We start from the raw sequence: 25,211 nt of genomic DNA, 5'->3' as shown, positions 1-25,211 counted from the left end.
GGGTCGTTGCGCAAACAGCGAAGTGAAGCCGCATTGCTGTTGCCGGTCAGCGCTGTCCTTTCTTCCTGCAACTTTTCTGAACTTTGGAAACTACAACCCGTGAGTAAATTTGGACATTGAAAACTTTCTGAAACTTTTGTCAACTTTCTGAAACTTTTTGAGAACTTTATGAAACTTTTAAAACTTTTTTAAAAAAAGTTGAAATCTGGCTGAAAACGGAGTGAGGATAAGCAGGAAGCCCATCTCCCGCTATACTGAACTTTAAGCAAAGAGCAGGAGGAGTGGAGACAAAAAGTTATGCGTTAACTAAATGCTGGCACCCTGTTAAAGCAGTTTTCTGAGTGAAAGACTTTGAGCTATTGACTTTTGCTGGTTATATTCGGGGTGCACTGATATCCTTCTTCTGTGGCACCAGTGGATTATAAAATAAATAAGAATCTCTGGTGCTGGAGCTGCCTGGATGAGCACCAGTTTGCAACTTTGGATACATTGAATTCAGATTTTGAAACATTCTGAGTTGGAACTGGATACTTTGAAACTGTTGCAGTCAAGGCACTGTAAGAAACACTGTTTTGCTTTAAGTTTTACTCTGCTAAAAATAATACATTGTGGAGGCGATAGACATGGATTTAAATTTATAAGTTTAACTTGGATTTGATCTTTTCCCTGAAGACGTATTAAGCTCCCTCTAGAGGATTTTGGACTTACAGCAGTGACTTTGTTTTACTTTCCCTTTCCCGGCCTCTGTTTGACTATTGCATCTGGGACTCTGCTTTCTCATGGGAACAATTTGGATTGACCTTGGATTACAGATAACTTTGGAATGAGTGGCGCAAGGAGAAGAGGAAGGACTAAACAAACAACTCTAACTTTATCTGCAGCCTCACAGCGTAGATCTTCTGTGCCGGCCTTGCCTTCCACTTTGCCTCCAGACATAGAGGCGGCCTCCCTAATACAGGCAGGGGAGGGTGAGACAGAGGAGCTGCACCTGGGAGATATGGCTTCAGGGACAAGTAGCTCTGTCTTGGAGAAAATTTTGGAGAAACTGGAGGCTCTGGACAAGAAGGCTGATTTGCATACAGCTAAAATTGAACAGAACACAGAAAGCTTGAATAAGCTGACTGGACAAGTTGCACAGAATGCCCAGTCTATTGGAGAATTAAAGGAGGCTGTAGGTGAAAATCGTAAACTGGCTGAAGATACTAGTCAAAGATTGGAAGAACTTGAGAAAGAAGTAAGACCACTCAGCAAACAAGTTGGAGAACATCAGATTTACTTTTTGATGACAGAACTGCGAAACAGGGAGACCAACTTGAGGATACGGTCAATACCAGAGGTGGAAGAAGATAATTTTATTGAATTTCTAACTAAGGAATTTGCCAAGTTTTGGAAGTTAGAGGAAAAAGACTTTAAAATTGTATCTGCTTTCAGGCTTGGCAGAGTCAGAAGGACAGAGAAGCCCAGAGATTGTTTGATAACACTGAGATCAAAGGAGGAAAGGGACAAGATTTTGGGCCTGCACTACGAAAAGTCACTAGACATTTTGGGCAAGAGAATTGAAATCTACAAGGACATTCCTAAGCAGTTGCTGGACCTTAGATCTAACTACACGGAATTGGCAAGACTGTTGAGAAGCAACGCAATTATCTTCAGGTGGGAGTTTCCACAAGGATTATCCTTTACCTACAGAGGGAGAAAGATCAAAATCAAAACAGTGGAAGATAGAGACAAGTTTTTGGGAGCACACGGAGAAGACCTCCACAAAGGACTTGGATTGCCAGTGCCAGAACTTCCAGGGGAGCCCGCCCCCTCGGATCCTCAAGGACCGGAGAACAAGGTACCACCCCAGAAAGAATAACCAGATCTATCCAGGATGTCTCTGCAGCTTTTGAGTTGGAACATAAATGGCTGTAACAGTCCCGAAAAAAGGTCTAAAATTTTTCATATTCTAAAAAAGGAACAATTGGACATTATATGCTTACAAGAAACACATGTGATTAGGCTCCATAGAAAGGTGTTAATAAATAAAAGGCTTGGTCAAGAATTTATATCATCGGATACAGTTAAAAAGAGAGGTGTAGTGATCTATGCAAAAGAGAGCCTTTCACCAAAATTTCTCTTTAAAGATGAAAGTGGAAGAATCCTCGCAATAGAAGTACAGTATCAAGGAGAAAAAATTTTGATATTAGGAATTTATGCTCCAAATGAAGGAAAATCGGATTTTTATAAGAAGTTGCACGAGATCATGCTGGATTATCTGGATTACAACAACGTCATCATGATGGGGGATATGAACGGGGTCGTATCAACAAATATGGATAAGTCACAGAACCAGAACATTACTAAAGAGGGAAGACTACCTAAGACCTTTTTTGAAATGACTGACAATATGGACTGGGTTGACATCTGGAGAGTTAGAAACCCCCTGGGAAGAGAAGGAACATTCTTTTCTGAAGCTCAACTGACTTGGACACGAATCGACCAAATATGGATAACTAGAAGTCTGGCACCTAAGGTGAGGAAGGTGGAAATCTGCCCCAAAACATGCTCCGACCATAACGCCTTGAGAATGGATATGACATTGATCCCAATCGGCTCCTTTAGATGGAAGATGAATGATGGCCTGTTTAGAGATCAAATAATTGTAAAGAAGGCCCAAAAAACCTTAAAGGACTATTTTGAGATTAATTTGAACACTACGGTGGAAAAAAGAACTATCTGGGATGCAAGTAAAGCTGTGATGAGAGGGTTCTTGATTCAACAGAATTCCTTAAAGAAAAGACTGCAAAATGAAAAGAAAGATAAAATTCTGGAAAGTATCAAAGAGTTGGAGAAGAAGTTAAGATCTAACCCGAAGTCCCAACCGATTCTGAGAGAAATTAAACTTTATCAGGCGCAATATTCTAAGCTGATAAATCAGGAAATAGAATGGAAGATTAAAACAATGAAACAAAAAACTTTTGAATCGGCAAATAAATGTGGGAAACTGCTAGCTTGGCAGTTGAAAAGGAGACAAAGATTAAATACAGTAACAAACTTAGAGGTTGAAGGAAGGAACATTCAGAACCCGGGAGAGATTAGAAAGTGCTTCCAGAGGTATTTTAAAAAGTTATATACTCAAGGGCCACAAGATGAAATAGAGATTACACAATTTTTGGAGAGAAATGGATTAGCAAAGCTGTCAGAAGAAAATAGAACAATTTTAAATGGCAAAATAACACGACAAGAGATTGAACAGGCCATCCTGAGTCTGAAACAGGGCAAATCACCAGGGCCAGATGGACTGACCTCTAACTACTACAAGACATTGAAGGATTATTTGATACAACCTTTGTTGGAGGTCAGTAATGAAATAATGGAGGGGAAGAAGGCGCCTGAATCGTGGAAAGAAGCATTTATCACATTGATTCCAAAGTCAGAAACTGAAAAGACACAACTTAAGAATTACCGTCCCATCTCCCTTTTAAATGTGGATTACAAAATATTTGCAGATGTTTTGGCACGAAGATTTAAGAAAGTTTTAAGTGAGATAATCCATAAAGACCAGGCAGGCTTTCTCCCGGGCAGACATATGTTTACTAACACAAGGAACATCATAGACATATTGGAACTTTTACAAACAAACATAAACACTAAAGCAGTTTTAATTTTTATAGACGCGGAGAAAGCCTTTGACAACATTTCTTGGAAATTTATGAAGGGGAATTTAAAAGAAATGGGAGTGGGACGGGGGTTTGAGAACGGGATTGAGGCAATATATTCAGAACAAAAGGCTAAACTGATAGTTAACAATGTGGTTACAGAAGAGTTTAAAATTGAAAAAGGTACACGACAAGGCTGCCCGATTTCCCCATTACTGTTTATTTCGGTTCTGGAAGTGCTCCTGAATATGATTAGGGGGGACCGGTTGGTGGAAGGGATTCAGGTCGGAGCGAAACAATATAAACTTAAAGCTTTTGCAGATGACCTAGTTCTGACATTACAGGAGCCGGAGTCTAGTTTGAAAAGAGTACTACAACTGATTCAAAACTTTGGTCGAGTGGCAGGATTTAAGTTAAATAAGCAAAAAACTAAAGTTTTGGGGAAAAACGTGACAGATATTGAGTTGGAACAGCTTCAGAAAGAGACAGAACTAAATGTGGTTAAAAAAGTTAAATACCTAGGGGTAAATATAACAGCAAAAAATCTGAGTTTATTTAAAGATAATTATGAAAAATGTTGGTCAGAGATTAAGAGAGACTTGGATAGTTGGTCAAGACTAAAACTTTCTTTGTTAGGCCGAATAGCTGCCATCAAGATGAATGTATTGCCAAAAATGTTATTTTTGTTTCAGACACTGCAGATTGTAGACAAGACAGAGTGCTTCCGGAAGTGGCAGAAAGATATTTCTAAATTTGTCTGGCAGGGCAAAAAGCCCAGAATCAAATTTAAAATATTAACAGATGCGAAAGAAAGAGGGGGCTTTGCCCTGCCAGATTTAAAGTTGTATTATGAAGCTGCAGCTTTCTGCTGGTTAAAAGATTGGTTACTTCTTGAAGATACGGATGTCTTGGATTTGGAAGGTTTTAATAATGCGTTTGGATGGCATGCATATTTATGGTATGACAAAGCTAAGATAAATAAGGCCTTCAAGAACCATATTGTCAGAAAATCAGTCTTTAATGTCTGGACAAAATATAAAGACTTACTGGAGAATAAAACTCCGAGGTGGCTGTCACCCCTGGAGGCTAAGGCTCGGAAAAGAGCCAATATGGAGGCCAACTGGCCAAAATATTGGGAGATAATAGAAAAGGATGGTGACAACTGGAAATTGCAGAGTTTAGAAAAGATGAGAGACAAAGTGCGAGACTGGTTACACTATGCTCAGATTAAAGAAGTGTTTAAAAATGACAAAAAGTTAGGATTCCAAGTGGAAAAGTCAAAGTTAGAAACTGAACTGTTAGAACCTAAGACTAAGGTACTTTCAAGAATGTATAACTTGCTGCTGAAATGGAACACACATGACGAAATGGTAAAATCAACAATGATAAAATGGGCGCAGGATATTGGGTATAATATTATGTTTGAAGATTGGGAAAGGTTGTGGACCTCTGGGCTGAACTTCACTGCATGTAATGCGTTGAAGGAAAATGTGATGAAAATGATGTATAGATGGTACATGACCCCTGTTAAACTGGCTAAAATATACCATTCGTCTGATAGCAAATGTTGGAAATGTAAGGAAAATGAAGGAACATTTTTTCACCTCTGGTGGACCTGCCCTAGAGTGAAGGCCTTTTGGGAGAAGATATATAATGAATTAAAAAAGGTGTTTAAATACACCTTCACTAAGAAATCAGAGGCCTTTCTCCTGGGTATTGTCGGCCAGAGTGTGTTAAAAGAGGACAGAACATTCTTTTTGTACGCAACAACAGCAGCAAGAATATTAATTGCCAAGAATTGGAAAACTCAGGAGCTACCCACTGTGGAAGAATGGCAGATGCAACTGATGGACTATATGCAACTAGCCGAGATGACCGGCAGAATTCGAGACCAGGGAGAAGAAAGGATGGAAGAAGACTGGAGGAAATTTAAGATTTATTTACAAAAATATTGTAATTTGGCTGAGTGCTGAATTGGATGCCAGTGCAGACAATTGTCTACCATTAAATTAGATTTAAGGTTGAATTATATGTCAAACCAAATTAAGATTATTAATTAAGATGAATTAAATGATAATTTGTTTGAAACTAATTTAATAATGATGTAAGTGTATGCGGGAGGTGTGGGGGAGTCCCATGTAACAATTGAGAGATGTTAAATGGACAATGATAAGTGCTTATCTAATATATGCTTTATTTGAAAACTTTAATAAATATATTATAAAAAAAAAAAAAAAAGGAATTAGAATTACTAAGGAAATGGAAGGAGATGGATATGAGGGATATAATGCATTCAGAGAGCCTGCGTTCATAAATAGACCGATAACAAAAAGTTCAATTCACAGGAATTGCCTTGTGGTGCTTTCAAATTTGCCATGAAAAGCAATCATAAATTTTTACTCGGTGATTGCTGTGCTCCTCAGTGCACTTTTTTGGAAGTAAAGTTCCCTGAGTTCAATACCAATTAAACATGTTTAGAATTATTATTATTAATAATAATTAAATTTGTATCCTGCCATATACCCACAGGTCTCAGGGAGGTTCACAGGATAAAATCACGATATAAAAACACAATATTTCAGGCATGGACAAACTCTGGTCCTCCAGATGTTTGGGACTACAATTCCCATCATCCCTAGCTAACAGGACCAGTGGTCAGAGATAATAATTAATAATAATAATAATTTATTTATGGGATGATGGGAATTGTAGTCCCAAACATCTGGAGGGCCAGAGTTTGCCTATGCCTGCAATACATCATCAAAATAAAAACAAGAGCAACCCAATAATCCCCCCAACCCCACATTTTAAAAGGGCATTGAATGTCAGTCAGACAAGGACTTCCGGGTTGGCGCCATCGCCGAATGGCGGACTCCCTCCGAGCTCCGGAGGGAGCCGGCTCGGCAGGGGCTGGGTTTTACCGCACCGGCGATGCGGGGACCCTTAGAAACCACGGCCACGGGGGCCGTGGACTTGGAGACTCGGCTAGCACCGCTAGCGCCCTCCCGACTCGTGAAGGAGCCTTTTTAAAGGCTACGGATCGGGTGCCGGGGAGAAGCGTGGTGCTTTGAGTCCTCTGCCATCCCTGCCGAGCGAAGCCGCATGCCATCCGGCGGAGAGCGCTGACTTCTTCCATTGAGAATTTGGACTTTTAACAACAACCCGTGAGTAAATTGGAAATCGGGTTTAAAAGAAGAAAAATTTTTTGGATTTGAGACGAGCGGGGGGGGATCTAAAAAGGAAGTCAGTCCCCCTCCCTATTGTAGACATTTTAAAACAAGGATTGGGAAGCCAAGGCCCAAAAAGAACGGTATCTTTGCTAAAATCAAGAATTCCATGATGGGAAAGTACAAGAATTGTGCTGGAGGAAGAATTGAAGGAGAAGGAAAATGCACCCCCCTCCCTGGGAACCGGGGCGATTGAGGAGTGAGCCTGGTGAAAAGAGCCGGTGATTTTGACAGCTGTCAAAGTAGCTGTCAAAGTCGGAATTTTAAAGAGGATTTTATTACAAGGACCTGGCTGGTCAAATTTGTTACAACTTGATATAATTTGTTAAGACTTGAATACAAAATGGCGAAAATACGGAGAACAATCGGATTTTTGGAAACAAAGTCACAACAACCCCCCTAGAGGAGCTTCGGGACATTACAAAGATGGGCGTAAGCCGGGAAAAATACAACACTTCGGAATTTCACAGAACTGGTTATCTCCTGGGAAAGCTGCAAAACTGAAACTGAATCTCGTCTACAGGGTGTTTAGACTAAAAGGAGACAACAGAATACTTTACTGAAGAAGGAAGGGACTGAACGCAAGTTTTTGTTCCTGAATAACAACAACCCATGTAGAGTTACTAAACTTCTGAATAAGAAAGTTTTAGCAGCGGAACAAGAGGAAGCTGGACTATAACCTTGAAAGAACAATGGGGGGAATTTTATAATTTGACATTTTTAAAGATTTAGGAATTAATTTTTAAAAAGTAATCCTAAAAATGGGAAATAATTCTGCAAGGAGTTGGGGGAAAAATGGGATTGATGGACTTAAGACTTCCAGGCTGGAAACATAGATTGGAGGATAAGGGAAATTAAACCGGGGAAGGGGAGGGAGAATTAGAATCCAAAGGCTTGCAACTATTTTCTGAATTGGTTTTTTTTTTTTCTCTAATATATTTCTTATTTTTTTATACTTTTATTCTGTGTGCTTTTACTTTAATGGGAAAAAAGGGGGACATTGTGGAAAGAAAAGGGGGCGGGCTATGGGGAGAGATCTTTTGCTTTTTTTTATCAAGGGTGTTGCATAAGGTTTGTATAAATTTAAATTTGAACAATGGGGTATATAAATTGTGCTTTAAATCAGAAACAGAACTTGTGGAAACAACAATATGAAAGGGGAATACGGTAGGGGTGGGGGAAGGGGGGAGTCCCAGAAAGTGGATGTTTGAAAATAAGGTTCTGAATGTATCTTCATAATTTCTTTCCTTCTCTTTCTGTATTTTGGAAACTTCAATAAATATTATTTAAAAAAAAAAAAAAAAAAAAAGAATGTCAGTCAGACAAAGGCCTGGTTAAAGAGGTACGTTTTTGCCTGTACAGTGGACCCACTACTGGGTAAACTGTAGGTTTCCCTTTGACGTTCTAATAACAAACTTCCCTGCTAAGTCCATCTTGTCTGAGTGCCAGCCTCACACCCAGTTAAACATATCTTCTTCTTTTTTGGAATATTTTTTGAATTTTATAACAAATAACGATACAAATCTCATTCATCATGTTATTTACAATTATTCTCCCTCCCTTCCTCTGGACTTCTCTCAACTCCCCCTCTGCTGAGTTATTTAGTTTTATTTATTGTATCCTGATTTTCCTACACAAAAATAAAACCCCTTATCATTTCCTTGAAATATCTGTTACTCAAGTGAAATTGTGAAAGTTTATTCAAATCCTGCCAGTGAATCCAGTCCGTTCTGTTGTTTCTGCAGATAAACTGTAAATGGTTCCCAGACTCTTTTGAAGTCCTTTTTGTCCTTCTCTCGTAGTTTATCTGTTAGCTTAGCCAATTCTGCGTAGTTCATCAGCTTTTCTTGCCATTGTTCCTTTGATGGTATTTCTTCCGTCTTCCAATATTGTGCAATCAAGATTCTTGCCGCTGTTGTAGCATACATAAATAATGTCCATTTTTCTTTTGGTAGCTCTTGATTTGAGATACCTAACAAAAAGACTTCAGGGTGTTTAACAAAATTCATTTAAAACATTTTTTTCAATTTCATTATAGATCATTTCCCAATATTTCAATGTTTTTGCATTCCCACCACATATGATAAAATGTTCCTTCCTTTTCTTTACATCTCCAACATCTGTTATTTTCTTTCCTAAACATCTTTGCCATTTTTACTGGTGTGACATACCATCTATACATCATTTTCATGTAATTCTCTCTTAATAGTATGCAATCTGTGAATTTTATATCAACTTTCCACAATTTCCCCCACACCCAGTTATACATATCTGAGGTTTCTCTGAATCAGCATTTGTTGATTCTCCGCGGACCTACAGAATGTGTCTTACAAAAAGGCATTTAAAACTTTTTTGGGGAAATACTCTGACACCACTTATTGGGTGAGCACATTGAACCCTCTCAAGGCAGAAAGGTGAAGACCTCCCAGCCCACCCCAAATTTAAATACCCCAAATCCCACACTCTAAACACTGGTGGGATGGAGGAAGCCCTATATATCTTATTCCCTCTTCACAATTTTAGAGGAGGGTATTCATTGTGACCACATGAATTACCATATTTTTCCTGCATAAGACTATATTTTTTCCTAAATTTTTGAAGTTTAAAATAAGGGGTCATCTTATACATGGATAGTGCATATTCTTAATTTTGAGTCCCCAAAAATAGGGGGCATCTTATACATGGGGATTGTGTTATACATGGAAAAATACGGTATATGTGAATACGGACTGACAAAATGATTTAATTTTAGGAGTTCCTGATGTTACCACAATACCCAAAGGATCCAGTTTCATATGGACGTCTTTTTAATTTATTCGGTGTACGGTAGGTAAGATGTACTTAGCTAAGATGTACTGGTATGTGGCGTGTGGGATGAGAAAATTCCATTGATTCAGAAAAAGGTTGTGATCTTTAATGCCACCAAGCAGGTGAATTTCTTCAGGCTCTGTTATATGCAGAAATGGATAGCACTGAATAACTTGGGTTCAGGATTCCTTAAGGACCGCCTGAGCCCTTATATCCCAACCCAGTCACTGAGAATATCCTGAGGAGCACTGTTCATTGTCCCCCCATCTTAACAGAGCGCTGACTGGCTTCAGCTGGAAGTTCAGTATTTTGCTTTGCTAGTCCCAGGCTAAAGGATGTGGATGGCGCTGTGGGTTAAACCACAGAACCTAGGACTTGCCGATCAGAAGGTTGGCGGTTCGAATCCCCGTGACGGGGTGAGCTCCCGTTGCTTGGTCCCTGCTCCTGCCAACCTAGCAGTTCAAAAGCACGTCAAAGTGCAAGTAGATAAATAGGTACCACTCCGGCGGGAAGGTAAACGGCGTTTCTATGTGCTGCTTTGGTTCTCCAGAAGCTGCTTAGTCATGCTGGCCACATGACCCGGAAGCTGTACGCCGGCTCCCTCGGCCAATAAAGCGAGATGAGCGCCGCAACCCCAGAGTCGGTCACGACTGGACCTAATGGTCAGGGGTACCTTTACCTTTACCTTTTAGTCCCAGGCTATGGACCACCCTCACAGCAGAGATTTGGCAGTCATCCTTACAGCTAACTCTTGGGAGACCTACTTTATGTGGACAGGTCTATTCAGCTCTCATCCCCCCCCCCCAAGATGAGCCTGTCATTTTAAATGATTATTTTGTTCACCACCTTGATATTTTCTATGAGTGGGCAGTACACACATTTTTTAAAATAAACAAATAAATAAAAAGTGCAGGAAATGCTGTGCGATCGAGGTGTCGAACGTATGAATTGGTGACAACAGACCCCCAAGTGCCAGATGGCATTTCTAAGCGGTTTCATACAGATATTGGAGCAGCATAGAAGACAAGATAAACTCAAAAGTCTAAGGTATTGACCCAAGAATATCCTATTGCCACTTTCTGGAACTGACACTGGAGGGAGTTCTGGAAGCCCTGTCAATCAGAGAAGAGGTCAGTTCTTCTTCAACTCAGTCTTGGGCTGATTAACATCCAATACCCTTTTAAATGTGTTACTGGGGGGGTATTTTTATGTTTTTGTGCTTGCTTTTATTATGCATTTTGGGTTTTGTCCCTCCTGTAATGAAATTTTCTGTTTTACATTTTAGAATATTCATTTAAACAATCTTAAAATATCAGGGGCTTCCCTTCTTCTCTTTCCATGGTTCATTTTGCATAACTTAAATCCCTGCATATTTTACATAAACTATACCATTCAGTATTCCATTATTACAGTGGTTCAGAACATGATTTCAAAACTGGTCCGGAAATAGTAATAAAAATTCTCCATCGTTTTTCAGATTTTTAGGAAATGGCTTGGTGACTGATCGTGATTATGACCACTGGCACAAGCAGCGGAAAATTATGGACCCGGCCTTCAGTCGCAAGTAGATATTAACTGAATGTCTTTTCTTAAGTGATGCTGCGCATTTCGGTTCATGTTAATAACCTAACCACCTATCTCTAAATGAGCTTATGGCTCAATTTGCAGATAGCACTAACCAAAACAGCATGAATGTATGAATGTGCAGGCTTCTGGAGAGGCAATCGTGAATGTTTTACTTCTCCTCTTGTTGCTGCTGTGAGCTAATCCATGATTTGGGTTAGCAGGTTGTCTGAACCAGGTTTCATGGTTTGTCTCCCTCCAGACAAACCATAGGCTGTGTAAAACCCAAGGACAAACCTTGGTTGCAGTTTGGCACAAGACAAATCATGAATGTGGGTTTGGACAATATACTAAGACAAACCACAGCTTAGCTCACAGCAGCAGGAGGACCAGATGTGTAGAGGAGCAAAGTAGCCACAATCTCCTCTCTTGAGAACCAGCACGTTCATGCTAAGCTATAGTCCAAGTAGCTGTGCTGTGTTTCACCTCCATATTGGAGGCAGAAATAATTCTCTGTGGTTTGCTGGAAGCCACAGAAGGCGAGAATCACCTTGTGCTTGGGTCTTGCTTGCTTGGCCACTGTGAGAACGGAATGCTGTACTGCATGGGCCATGGGCCTGATCCAGTTAGCTCTTATATTCATTTCCACACCTTAGACAGCTTCCAGTTTGACCGCAAAGTCCTGCCTTTGCTTGCTTTTATTAATTTCACAGTTACCTGATGGGCTTGATGGGGCCCTTTAACGAGCAAACAGAAGAGCTTATGAGGGTGCTGGATGAAAAAGCCGATGGAGAAACTGCAGTGGATGTGATGAGCCTGCTGAAACGCGTGACGCTGGACATCATTGCAAAGGTACTCGCCGGATGAATTTCCTGTTTCCATTAAGGAGCAGGGGATGCCTCTCATTCTGAGTCAAATTGAGTCAAAGGGCAGCACAAAGGAGAAGTTTAAGATGGGAGAAAAGGGTGTTGGGAAGCCCTCACCCTTTTGGGCTAACACATAGGGAAAGGAAATCTTACATTGCATGTCTGTTGAATAGAGCCACAGCACAAATAAATAATTTCTGCCAAGTATCCAGAGGAATGCTGCAATTCACCAGCTCAACTTTCACCCAGCTTCATAAGACATGCAAAGCTGACATCAGAATAATAACAATGTGTTGTAACTATTTCTTTAATTGCTGCTGCTGTTTTAATTGTATGGAATTCACGTTGGCTGGCTTTAATAGGGTTTAATTTTGGTTTCATTTTTGTATATTTCTGTGCCAGGACCTTCAGGTGAAAGGCAGGCTATATATATGTTAAGTAAATACAGTGGTACCTCGGGTTAAGTACTTAATTCGTTCCGGAGGTCCGTACTTAACCTGAAACTGTTCTTAACCTGAAGCACCACTTTAGCTAATGAGGCCTCCTGCTGCCGCTGCGCCGCTGGAGCACGATTTCTGTTCTCATCCTGAAACAGAGATCAAGCTTGAATTGCAAAGGAGGATGGCAGAATGCAAAGATGTTTTAGATCCCCTTTCTTCACATTATCAGGTAGCCTTTGACCTTGAACTGAACACCCTGCATGATGAGAGCACGCCTTTTCCGCATGCGATGTCCATGATCATGAAAGGACTGGGTCAGTCACGCAATCCATCATTTAAGGTCAGTGCAGGCATTTCTCGTGGAACTCTGACCCTCTCTGAAGCATACATTATTGCTTGTCAAGCTTATTCCAAGAGTCTTGGACAAATCCTTTTGGGAAACTGGCAAGTGATGTTATAACTTAGTTCTTTTGCACCCCAGCATTCCTGCGCCACTAGATATGCCTTGAACATTTTTGCTTGGGCTTGCCCTGTTCTTCCTACCTGTTTCCAGACTGTCTTGTACAACTGTAGGACCCGCGTAGATTTTGCATAGCGATCTCTGATATGTGGGAATGGACCATTCAACACCTGCTAGTCAGAAAGGACGCTTGTCTAAGGGATCATGAACCGCCAATGGGCCACAGCTATCTTCTGTCTTAGCAGGTGGCTTTTGTTGACAGCTACGCCATCCAGTAATATGTTCTTGGTTTTGCTCTGCTCTGCTCCTCAAGATAGTATCTGTTATCTGTCCAGTATCTGCCAAAGTACAGGAAAGAAGTGAAAGAGGTTCAGGAGAGCTTGCTACTGCTGCGCCGTTTTGGCAGCCAGTGTATTGAACAGAGACGCAAAGCCATCCAGAATGGGGAGGAGATTCCATTGGATATTCTGACTCAGATACTGAAGAGTGCAGGTAGGAGACTCCTTTTTTAATATGCTTTTTATTAATTTTCTGGTTTACACAAATAAATACAATAAATTTCATCCATCGTCCACTCATTTTCTTATCTGCCGCTCTGCCGAGCCATGACTTCCCTCGCTCCCTCGAAGCAGTTTTCCTTTTTCAATCTACTTCCCGCAGTCTCTTCTTATTTTCCCAGTCCACGCCGTAAGATTTATTTCAGTCCTGCTAGTGTCTTCAGGTTCCTACAGTTATTATTTATATAATCCATAAATTTACTCCAATCTCTTTGGAATTTTGCTTCCTCCTGGTTTTGGATCCTGCAGGTCAGTTTTGCTAGTTCCGCATATTCCAACATCTTCGTCTGCCACTCCTCCATGAATGGCAAATCTTGTACTTTCCATTTTTGGGCAAACATAAATAACCTTTGATCCACTTTTTCAATTTCCTCTCCCATCAAGCCCAGCAAAAAAGCTTCTGGCTTTTTGGGAAAGGTATATTTAAACATCTTTTTCACTTCATTGTAAATCATTTCCCAAAATGCTTTTGTTTTCTCACATGACCACCACATGTGGTAAAAGTCACCATCCTTATCTCTACACTTCCAGCATAATTTACTACTCATCCTAAACATTTTTGCCAATTTCACAGGTGTCAAGTACCGTCGGTACATCATTTTCATTGTATTTTCTTTTAAGATGGTACACGCTGTAAATTTTAAGTTCTCGTTCCACAGTCTCCCAACATTGAGTATGATGCGTGGGTAAGGTAAAGGTAAAGGGACCCCTGACCATTAGGTCCAGTTGTGACCGACTCTGGGGTTGCGGAGCTCATCTCGCTTTATTGGCCGAGGGAGCTGGTGTACAGCTTCCGGGTCATGCGTCTGGCAAACCAGAGCAGCACACGGAAATGCCGTTTACCTTCCCACCGCAGCGGTACCTATTTATCTACTTGCCCTTTGATGTGCTTTCGAACTGTTAGGTTGGCAGGAGCAGGGACCGAGCAACGGGAGCTCACCCCGTCGTGGGGATTCAAACCGCTGACCTTCTGATCGGCAAGTCCTAGGCTCTGTGGTTTAACCCACAGCGCCACCCGCATCCCTGATGCGTGGGTTGGAGACTCCTTTTGAAGGAATCATAGAATTTGAAAGGACCAAATGTAGGATGGAGAACACTTGGCTCACTAGCAGTACACATGGAAAGGATCTTGGGGTCTTGATGGACCATGAGCTGAACATGAGTCAACAGTGTGAGGCAGCAGCAAAAAAAGTGAATTCTATTTTAGGCTGCATCAACAGAAGTATAGAGTCCAGATCAAGGGAAGTAATAGTACCACTCTATTCTGCCTTGGATAGACCACACCTGGAATACTGTGTCCAGTTCTGGGTGCCACAATTTAAGAAGGATGATGACAAGCTGGAACTTGTGCAGAGGAGGGCAACTAGGACAGTAAGAGCTTTCTGACAGTAAGAGCTGTTTGACAGTGGAAGAGTCTCCCTTGGGAGGTTGTGGACTCTCTCCTTGGGGGTTTCTAAGCAGAGGTTGGATGGCCATCTGTCATGGAGGCTTCCTTTTGGGCAGGGAGGTCAGCCTCACTCTTGGTTTCCTGTCTTGACAGCTGAGGAAGGGGACTGCGATGCTGAAATTCTCCTGGACAATTTCGTCACTTTCTTCATTGCAGGTTGGTAGATCTATATTCCTTTTTTCCTTCCATCCTTTAATTATGAACTGACCCAGACCTTGCGATCATCATTTGAGGCCCTTCCTCATGGACCTCCTATGTGAGAGATCTGGAGGGTGGCAACATGAGACCAAGGCCTTTTCTGTGGTGGCTCCCCGCTTGTGGAGTGCTCTTCCCAGGGAGGTTCGACTGGCGCCTTCATTATATATCTCCAGGCACCAGGCGGAAATGTCCCTCTTCAACCAGGCCTTTGGCTAATTAAACAATCTGTGGCCTTTTAAACTGAGTGGTAGTGGTGATATTGTTTTTATTTGTTATTACGGTATGTATTTTTGTGTTGTAAACCAACCTGTGATCTTCAGATGAAAGATGGTATAGAAATTTAATTTGTTGTTGTTTAGTTGTTTAGTCGTGTCCGACTCTTCGTGACCCCATGGACCAGAGCACGCCAGGCCCTCCTGTCTTCCACTGCCTCCCGCAGTTTGGTCAGACTCATGTTTGTAGTTTCGAGAACACTGTCCAACCATCTCGTCCTCTGTCGTCCCCTTCTCCTTGTGCCCTCTATCTTTCCCAACATCAAGGTCTTTTCCAGGGAGTCTTCTCTTCTCATGAGGTGGCCAAAGTATTGGAGCCTCAGCTTCAGGATCTGTCCTTCCAGTGAGCACTCAGGGCTGATTTCCTTCAGAATGGATACGTTTGATCTTCTTGCAGTCCATGGGACTCTCAAGAGTCTCCTCCAGCACCATAGTTCAAAAGCATCAAGAAATTTAATAGATTGTAATAATAAAGTAATTAGATTCCCTGTCCTGCAGGTCACGAGACCACTGCCAACTTGTTGTCTTTTACCATATTGGAACTGGGACGGCAACCTGACATATTGAAGAAGTGGGTGAAGTTCGCCATTCCCTTTTATTCTTCCTTTATTTGTGTTTCTATTTTTTAGCAGGTCCCTCCTACCCATTGATGGTCCGTTGAGTTATTTTATGCACTCTGTGTATGTCTAATGTTATACAGTGGTACCTCAGGTTACATACACTTCAGGTTACAGACTCCACTAACCCAGAAATAATACCTCGGGTTAAGAACTTTGCTTCAGGATAAGAACAGAAATCATGCTCTGGCAGCGCGGCGGCAGCAGGAGGCGCCATTAGCTAAAGTGGTGCTTCAGGTTAAGAACGAACCTCCGGAATGAATTACGTACTTAACCTGAGATACCACTGTATCCAGAAACTGGAGAAAGGAAAAGGAGCTCAAGGTGGTGCACAGAGTTCTCTTCCTCCCCATTTTATCTTCACAACAGCCCTGTGAGGTAGGCTAGGCTGAGAGTGAGTGACTGGCCCATGAGCACCTAGTGAGCTTCACAGCTGAGTGAGGATTTGAACCTTGGTCTGCCAGGTTTTAGTCCAACACTCCAACCATTATACAGGTTGCATCTCCCTTCTCTCTATATGTGTTGAACTGTGTCCTGGATTGTAACCACCCAGGGCACCTAAACTGGCTATGATTTGGGAGCAATTATTTCTTATCTCTGGACGAACCGAACCAATATGCATTTTGACTGTGTGAGTGAATTATGGTGCTGCTTAGTCCTAGGAAGATACCGTATTTTTCGCTCTATAAGACACACTTTTTCCCTCCTAAAAAGTAAGAGGAAATGTGTGTGCGTCTTATGGAGCAAATGAAGGCTGTGCAGCTATCCCAGAAGCCAGAACAGCAAGAGGGATCGCTGTGCAGCGATCCCTCTTGCTGTTCTAGCTTTTGGCTTAGCTGTGCGAAGCCTCTTCAGGGCAGCGGGATGAAGGCTGTTCTGGGATTCAGAATATTTTTTTTCTTGTTTTCCTCCTCCAAAAACTAGGTGCGTCTTATGGTCTGGTGTGTCTTATGGAGCGAAAAATATGGTAAATGCGGATACTTTCAAAGGTAGATGTCTGCCTTTTAGCATAATAAACAATCCACGGACATTTGAGTAAAATTTCTCCTGCATTTCCTTCTTAAGACTTCAGGCTGAAGTGGACGAGGTCGTTGGGGTGAAGAGAGATGTTGCCTATGAAAATCTCGCAGAGCTTAAATACTTATCACAGGTACACTTGGAGAATGCTCTGAAAAGATCCTAGTTGCCCAGCCATTAAGAGTAAGACATTGGTTTTAAGATGAAACTTGAGGCCTCATTTTAGAGCAAAGAATATCTCAAAGCCCTTTAGCTGTAATATTAACACTGTGAGAAAAAAATAATTCTCAGTTTCTCATAAGGAATTCTCATTGTGCAGAGAAATCTTATCTGCTGCATCAGCCTCCAGAAGAATAAGTGTGATACTGTGATACCTTTTTAACTGTTCAAACACTGGATATGCAATGACTCTAATTCTTCCTGGTCCATCCCTATAGCAGTAGGGAAGTTCAACTAGTACCAGTAGAAAATCCCTTAGTGCAGGAGCAGCCAAGATGGTACTCTCCAGATGCTTTGGATTACAGGTCACCAGCCAGTGGCTAGGGATGGTGGGAGGGCACTGCATTAACTATCTCTTCCTTACATCACATTACTATGTGGTCCTTTCGTTCGGGCATGGTGGAATAAATATGCCTCTGTTACTCATTTCTTGTGCACAGATCTTATTCGGTTGTGCTTCCTTTAGGCAGTGGTACCTTGCTTCTTGAACATAATCCATTCTGTTTTTTGTTTTTTTTAAGTATTTTTATTAATTTTAATGTACAATTTTTTTTAAAAGACATACCACACAAATTCTTACATACATATTCTTATTTGGACTTCCTTCAACACCTCTGATAATCCTCCGTCCTAATCACTTCTCCTGCAATTCTTAACTTAATATTGCCTTTATATTTCTTAACAAATCATCTCGCCCTTTCCATTTTTACAATATTTCTTAAGTTACTCCTCACAGAACTTCTTGTAAACCTACAAACGTAATTTGATCATCACAAATATTTTTCAAATACTCCATAAATTTAGTCCAGTCTTCGGTGAACCTCTGGTCCCGCTGGTTTCGGATCCTTCCTGTTAGCTTATCTAATTCTGTGTAGTCCATGAACATAATCCATTCTGGAAGTCCGTTTGACTCTCGAAACATTTGAAAACCAAGGCGTGGCTTCTGATTGGCTGCAGGAGCTTCCTGCACACAAGCAGAGGCCATGTCGGATGTTCAGCTTCCAAAAAACGTTTGAAAACCGGAACATTTACTTCCGGGTTTTTGGTGTTTGAGTGCCGATTGGTTCATCAACTAAGCTGTTCGAGAACCAAGGTTCCACTGCAAATTCTATAAACTGTCCTGTTCTATATTCTGTTACCATTGCATTTTCTGAGCACTCAGAGAACATTGTTTTTATTGGGGGGGCCCCCTGCAATCCTTTCCCTTGCACAGCATGCCAGTTTTTGCTGTGTTTGCCCTGTCTTCTAATTTTCAGTTTTTAAAGAGCTAGGAGAACTCGCAGTCTCTCCTGGGGACTAGATAACAAACTATTGCTGCTAGTAGGATACTCCTACAACAATGTAGGTAGATGAGGCTCCCTTTTTCTGGGTCTGCAAAATGAACAATCTTGGTTTGCATCCCTGATGAGTGCTTATCTGGGAGTCAACCCCACTGAACACAGGGGCTGCATTTGGCCACAGCACAGCACTCAGAGAGCAAGCCTAGCTTCTCGCTGGGTTCTTGCACTTTTCCCTTCCCTCTCTTCTGGTATGGTAACAAGAACATCAGAAACTTCCGTTTCTGGTTTAGATGAACCACAATTCAGTGTGTCATCAGACCTCTAAATACAGTCGTACCTTGGTTTTCAAACAGCCTAGTTCTCGAACGTTTTGGTTCCCGAATGATCAAAACCCAGGAGTGAGTTTTCTGGTTTTTGAACATTCTTTTGGAAGCCGAACATCTGACAAGGCTTCCGTGGCTTCCGATTGGCTGCAGGAGCTTCCTTCAGCCAATCAGAGGGCGCACTTTGGTTTCCAAACATTTCGGAAGTTGAGACTTCCAGAACGGATTTCGTTTGACTTCTGAGGTACGACTGTGCTGTTTAATCTTGTGAAACTTTCTTAACTGCTCATGGATGTGTTTGAAGAAAAGAGGAAGCAGTCAAACCCAGAGAGATAATTCTGGTAACACTAAACCATGGTTTGCCATTGCTGGCAAAGCAGCTCATTGAGACGTACTTCTGAGTAGGCATGTGTAGCCTTGCGCTGTAGATTTCTTTTTTTATCCCTCTTCCACAAGAAAAATACAAAGTAGGAAACTTACAGGGGAATTAAGGCTGAGAACAAGTTAATAGTTCAAGTAGCCCCAATAAACTTGTGACTGAACTGACTTTCTGTGGGAAGAATTCCAGATGAAAACCCAACCCTTCCATTTAACAAATCATGCTAGTTGTTGAAAAGAAATGGCTCTTTTTACCTTTACCCTCTTAGGTTCTCAAAGAATCCCTGCGGTTATATCCACCAGCTCCAGGAACTGTCCGCTGGACTGAAAAGGAATGTGTCATTGAAGGAATCAAAATTCCAGCAGAAACCACTTTAATGGTGAGTCTTGTTTGAACACCATGTGCTGTTATCTAACACATTGGAATTCAACAACAAACTTCCCCTGATGCAACAGACTTTTATGTCCAGGGCAATGTATGTGCTCTGATTCTCTAAGAGGATGAGAAAGCAGCAGAATCTGCTCATGGCTTGTGGTGGGGATGGTGAATGGGGAGAGGGCCTTCTCAGTATTGGCGCCCGCCCTGTGGAACGCCCTCCCATCAGATGTCAAGGAAATAAACAACTATCTGACTTTTAGAAGACATCTGAAGCCAGCCCTGTTTAGGGAAGTTTTTAATGTCTGGTGTTTTGTTGTATTTTTAATATTTTGTTGGAAGCAGCCCAGAGTGGCTGGGGAAACCCAACCAGATGGGCAGAGTATAAATAAGTTGTTGTTGTTTATTATCCTTACTGTGGCAAACCTAGGCAAGAAACATAGTAATATCTCAAAGACTGTACTGAGTAATTTCTTGGTTCCTTGCATCTCTCTGGGATTACATCTCTCTGTAATGAATAGTAGTAATGGCTGAATAGGGCCATGCATTAGGGTTGCCATATTTCTAAAAGTAAAATTCCTGACACCCACAAAGTTGTTTAGCTTTTTTGGGGGGGGGAAACCTCCCCCCCCGAGTGATTTTAAGCTTTTGGAGCTGTTTCCACTGCTCCCCCCACTGACATCATTTTTACACCCAAAAACCAGTCTACCATGCATGACTAAGTTTTTTTTAAAAAGTTATGCAAATCTCCTCCTTAGAATGACTAGCAGAAGCTGAATTAAATTGTGCAAGCTGTAAATTATGTGAAATGCAGGGTGACATGCAAATTAACTTACCTCGCAATCCTATACATGCCTACCCTGTCAAGTAGAGGAGATTACATATGGCATATAGGATTACAATGTTCATTTCATAATTGATACAGGTTGCAGTATTGGGTTTTTGGATTGTTGCAGAATTATTCTTCTTCTTTTAATCACAGAATGATTGGTTTTGTACCCCACTTTACCAGGCAAATTTTCCACTCAAAGCAGCTTTTAATGTCTAAAATAACGCAATACTTTAACAAAATGATGTTAAGCTATAATGAAGCAATGAAATATTAAAAAGCAGGGGGGGCGCTAACTGATCATTGTATGCTAGGAAATGTGTACTTAGTGGGGGTGTTCAGTGTGATCACTTATAGTTATTATTAAATGCTTTTAATATTTCTTTGCTCACAGTTACTGTAAGTTGCCTCGAGCCCTTTAAGAATCGGGTGATGCATGTTCTATGAAGGACTAATCGGGGAAAGGAACCAGGACTTGATTAAAATACTGTATGCATTTGCCTCTAACTTTGAACAACCAATGTTTTTGAAGAATCATATATACAAATGTAAACTGCTCTGTTTCCTTGGCAGTTCAGCACCTATGTCATGGGACGTATGGAAAGGTTTTTCAAGGATGCGCTCGTCTTTGATCCTGAGCGATTTAGCAAAGACCAGCCAAGGTGAGTCCCTTTGTTATTTCTTCTAACAAAAATACGTGGTGACTGTCATGGAGACACACTGCTAATTCTTACGATTTTCAGACGGCTTGAAGAAAATATCAGAATTTTTTGAACGCCAAACACGACATTAGGACAGGTATTGGAAGTGTCTGCCGGGTCGGGGTGTAAGAAGGCATCCATTTCTATTGCAACCCATCTTCATTGTTGTGGCAGTTTGCCCGCCTAGGTGTGTGACATCATACTGGGTTCAGAAGGAAAGGGTTAACTAAGTGTAAAATGACTAACCAATGGGAACCCAAGGGGAGGAGTTAGGAGTTAGAGTTAGGGTGGTTGAGAAGTCAGTCTGGAGTTAGAGAAGAGATGGAGAGGTTAAGTCTGTGGGCTGGGCTAGTCTGATGTGAGAGAGTGAGAGAATTTGTTAAGAGGAGTCAGTCAAACAGTTGATATAATCAGTCATAAGGTATTAGGAAGGTATAGGCCAGTACAGAAACTAAAGTTAAGATACTGACAGGATTATTTTCTGAGAAACCATAAACTTGTTAATGTTTATAAAATAAACATGTTTATTTGGTTCAAGTTTAACAACTGTCTGGACTCAGCTGGTGGCAGCGGGGAAGCGAGCACAGTGGTGGCACAGGGATCAAGAGACCGTTAAACGTCTGGGGACCCTGTGTGATCGCCACAGTTGTGTGCAGTGCTGTCTCCAGTCTGCTGCAGTTTGTCATGTGATTAAAAAACTTACATTATTCACCTCGCTGTCTGCTGCGGTGGGATTTCACGTTGTTAATTACGTTATTCCATCCCATTCATTTTGGTGCAAAGGAAATGCAATGCACACAGAGAACCAATCATAATCGATTGCATACCACTTGCAGACGGAAAACAACAGCAACGTGAATATTGATTGTATTTGCTGGATTGATTTCCATTTGGCACGTGGAACGAATAAGCAAACATCAAATTCTCCTGCGTCTGTACCACCAGACTACAAAATTTTCTGCCACGTGTCGGACTTTTTAGACCTTTTCCCTTACTTGTGATAAAAACTTAAGAGTTTCCAGTAAATGGCAACATTCACAAAATTATTTCAGTTATTTAGGGTTGCTATGTGACCAGGGATAAAAACAGGCTTGGCTTCTTTCTGTGCTTTTTAACAGCAGCTTGATCTGTAGAAATTAATCGACAGAGCTTTTTTGGGCGTAAGCAGAGATCAGGAAGTGACTATGACTATTGTCAACCTGCTATTAAATACAACACCTAAATGGGAAGGTTCAGTCATAAAGCAAGGTCCCAGGTTCAGTCCTCAGTACTTCGAGGTAGGGCTAGGAAATACTCCCTGCCTGAACCCCTGAAGACCTGCTGTCAGCTAGTGTAGACAATATTGAGCTAGATGAACCAATATCTGACTCTGTATAAAGCATCTTACTGTGTTCCTATGTTCATTAGCAGCTATAATCTATGCTGTTGCTTAGAAGGAAGCCTTTCTGGTGTTTTCAAAACCATCTTATTCTTGTCTGTCTTGTTTTGGTGATGGTTTAGGCCGTCCTTTTGCTATTTCCCATTTTCCCTGGGACCTCGTTCCTGTATTGGGCAGATATTTGCACTGGTAAGTAAAGCAGTCCGCTGGTCAAGTGATGCAGAAGATAGGTCCCTTTGTTTGAATTGCATCCCCATCTCTTCTGCTTTTATGGAGTCCTACTTACTGCTGCGGGAGGTGGGTGGCGCTGTGGGTTAAACCACAGAGCCTAGGACTTGCCGATCAGAAGGTCGGCGATTCAAATCCCCGTGATGGGGTGAGCTCCCATTCCTCGGTCCCTGCTCCTGCCAATGTAGCAGTTCGAAAGCACGTCAAAGTGCAAGTAGATAAATAGGTACCGCTCCGGCGGGAAGGTAAATGGCGTTTCCGTGCGCTGCTCTGGTTCACCAGAAGCGGCTTAGTCATGCTGGCCACATGACCCGGAAGCTGTACGCCGGCTCCCTTGGCCAATAAAGCGAGATAAGCACCGCAACCCCAGAGTCGGTCACGACTGGACCTAAATGGTCAGGGGTCCCTTTACCTTTTTACTTACTGCTGCAGGCAGGAGTGGAAGCTGAGTTAAGGTATTAGTGGAGTAATAAGATGGGAGACCCAGTGGCGATCTCAAGGATGCCTCAAATTTTTAAGTTGAAGAAGCAGCATTTTATAAAGCAAAGATGAAGAACCTGTAGCCCACCCCACCCCACCCCCGGTGTCGTTGGACTTCGACTCCCATCAATACGATCCAGCATGGCCAAAGCCATGGTTTCGGAAGCTGGTGTCATGGTCCGGTTCATGGGCAATCGAAGTCCCGGCTGGGGACGTCAGGACCGGGGGCAAGATGGCGGGGTGGGAGCAGGAACGGGAGTCCAGAAGCCAGGAGTCCAGAAGCCAAGGGTCCGAGGGTCAGGAAGCAAGGAGTCACGAAGGCATGGGTCCATGGAGAAAGGAGTCAAGGAACCAAACGCAGCAAGGCAGGGAACATGTTGCTGTGGCAAAGAGCTGAAGGGAAATGCTGGCCTTATATCCCTTCCCGGCTCTTGCCACCAGGAGCTGTGAGTTATCAATCGGCCTCACCTGTGCTTCTTCAGAACACTTAGGAAGGCTCCAGTCCTGGTCACAGGGCCTGGCTCCTGCACGCACACCTGACAGCTGGCTTCTTTCAACAACCCATAGTTAAGATCAACCATAGTTTAGGGTTCCAGACAGAATGCTAAACGGTGGTTATTGGAAATCAGAATGGGAAGCTTCCAAACTGATGGAGAAGAGAAGGGAGCATGTGAGTTCAAGGCTTACTTAGACTCGTTCTGGTCATCCTAAACTATGGTTTTAACATGTGGATGGGGGACCTCAGGCCCGAGAGCTGAATGCAGCCCATCGAGCCCTTCTATCTAACCCTTGAAGACTACCCAGGTGAAACCACTCTCTGGCCTTGCTACTCACCACCCTCAAATGCTTTTGATTGGCTAGAATTGGTCACTGAACTGTGGTCATGCATCTTGCTTGCCCAAATGGAGGATGAAAATGGGTGTCAAAGGTGCATCCGGAAACATGGCTGGAACGTAGCTTACTGTGAGAGTCCTAACACTTGCTCAACCCACCTCTTTCCTCTGGCCCTGACCCCTTACAAGGCTAGCACCCCCTTAAAAGTTAACCAAAAAGGAATTAGGCCCTTGGATTAAAATGTGCTGCAACAATCAAAAATATAACTTTTTTTTTAATCCAAAAAACAAACAAAAACCCCTTGGTTTGGGCCTTCAAAGTTACTCAGTTAATGTAATTGAAGGTGAGACCTGACCAGTGATATCTGTCAACTCTGAGTGCACTTTCAACCAAGGAATTTTGGTTACACAGATTTACAATTGTCTTTTCACCATTTTCAAGTCTGAACAAGTGGCTGGTGGCTGACTTGCACGTAGTTTTTAAGAGCGAGGTGTCTCCCCAATCTGGCATGCACTCTGGGAGCTATGTACTCAGTCTAGGAACTTCGTAGTCACTGTGGTTTGGGATTTGTGCAATCAGGGTGTAACCAGTGAGGAAATAGCAATATACTGGGAAATGGGTGTGAGCAATGTAGGGATCTAAGGATTTCTTAAAACAAGGCCACCAGAAACTGTGTACAAAATTGTGTAAATTGAAGGAGCTCTTGAAATATGCTCTAGGAAGGCTCCCATTTAATTTGGGTTGCAAAATACATTATTAATTAAACATGCTACAGTTGTGGGAAGCAATAATAATAATAATAATAATAATAATAATAATAATACAGTGACATCTTACTTTGTGGGAAATTTTGTTAGCGCATAATTGGGTATTGGTAGGTTTTGTTATAAGGACGACCTTGTGGTGATTATACACCTAAAGTTGGCAATTTTGGGGCAATGATAACTGAGACAAATCAGACATGTTAATTGTGCAGTTACCATCCCCTTCCCCCGCCCCCCGCATTTGAACAAATCATATTAGGTTTGCTTTTTATTTTTAGAAGGTCCTGCAAGCACTTATGTGCTAAAGA

General features: G+C 41.9%; 1 protein-coding gene across 3 annotated transcripts in view; it reads left to right on the top strand.

The window, feature by feature from the left end:
• Nucleotides 1-25,211, top strand: part of LOC310763573 (cholesterol 24-hydroxylase-like) — a 49,083-nt gene that overhangs the window by 6,695 nt on the left and 17,177 nt on the right. For 2 of the 3 annotated variants that reach the window (XR_014548665.1, XM_083616084.1), the window contains exons 4-14: nt 9,621-9,694; nt 11,154-11,240; nt 11,953-12,091; nt 12,775-12,885; nt 13,341-13,497; nt 15,103-15,165; nt 15,978-16,050; nt 17,162-17,246; nt 19,583-19,693; nt 21,092-21,180; nt 22,720-22,786. Coding sequence is in view for 2 of the 3 variants with exons in the window: in XM_083616084.1 (XP_083472210.1) it covers nt 9,621-9,694; nt 11,154-11,240; nt 11,953-12,091; nt 12,775-12,885; nt 13,341-13,497; nt 15,103-15,165; nt 15,978-16,050; nt 17,162-17,246; nt 19,583-19,693; nt 21,092-21,180; nt 22,720-22,786 (1,056 nt within the window). In the remaining variant the exon portion in view is untranslated. The remainder of the gene's footprint in view (nt 1-9,620; nt 9,695-11,153; nt 11,241-11,952; nt 12,092-12,774; nt 12,886-13,340; nt 13,498-15,102; nt 15,166-15,977; nt 16,051-17,161; nt 17,247-19,582; nt 19,694-21,091; nt 21,181-22,719; nt 22,787-25,211) is intronic. The other variant, XM_083616085.1, reaches the window with a different exon arrangement.

Source organism: Podarcis filfolensis (assembly GCF_964270895.1).
Source record: "Podarcis filfolensis genome assembly, chromosome: 1".
Classification (NCBI taxonomy): domain Eukaryota; kingdom Metazoa; phylum Chordata; class Lepidosauria; order Squamata; family Lacertidae; genus Podarcis; species Podarcis filfolensis.
The sequence above is the reverse complement of the archived record's forward strand: the minus strand, read 5'-3'. Positions and strand labels throughout refer to the sequence as shown.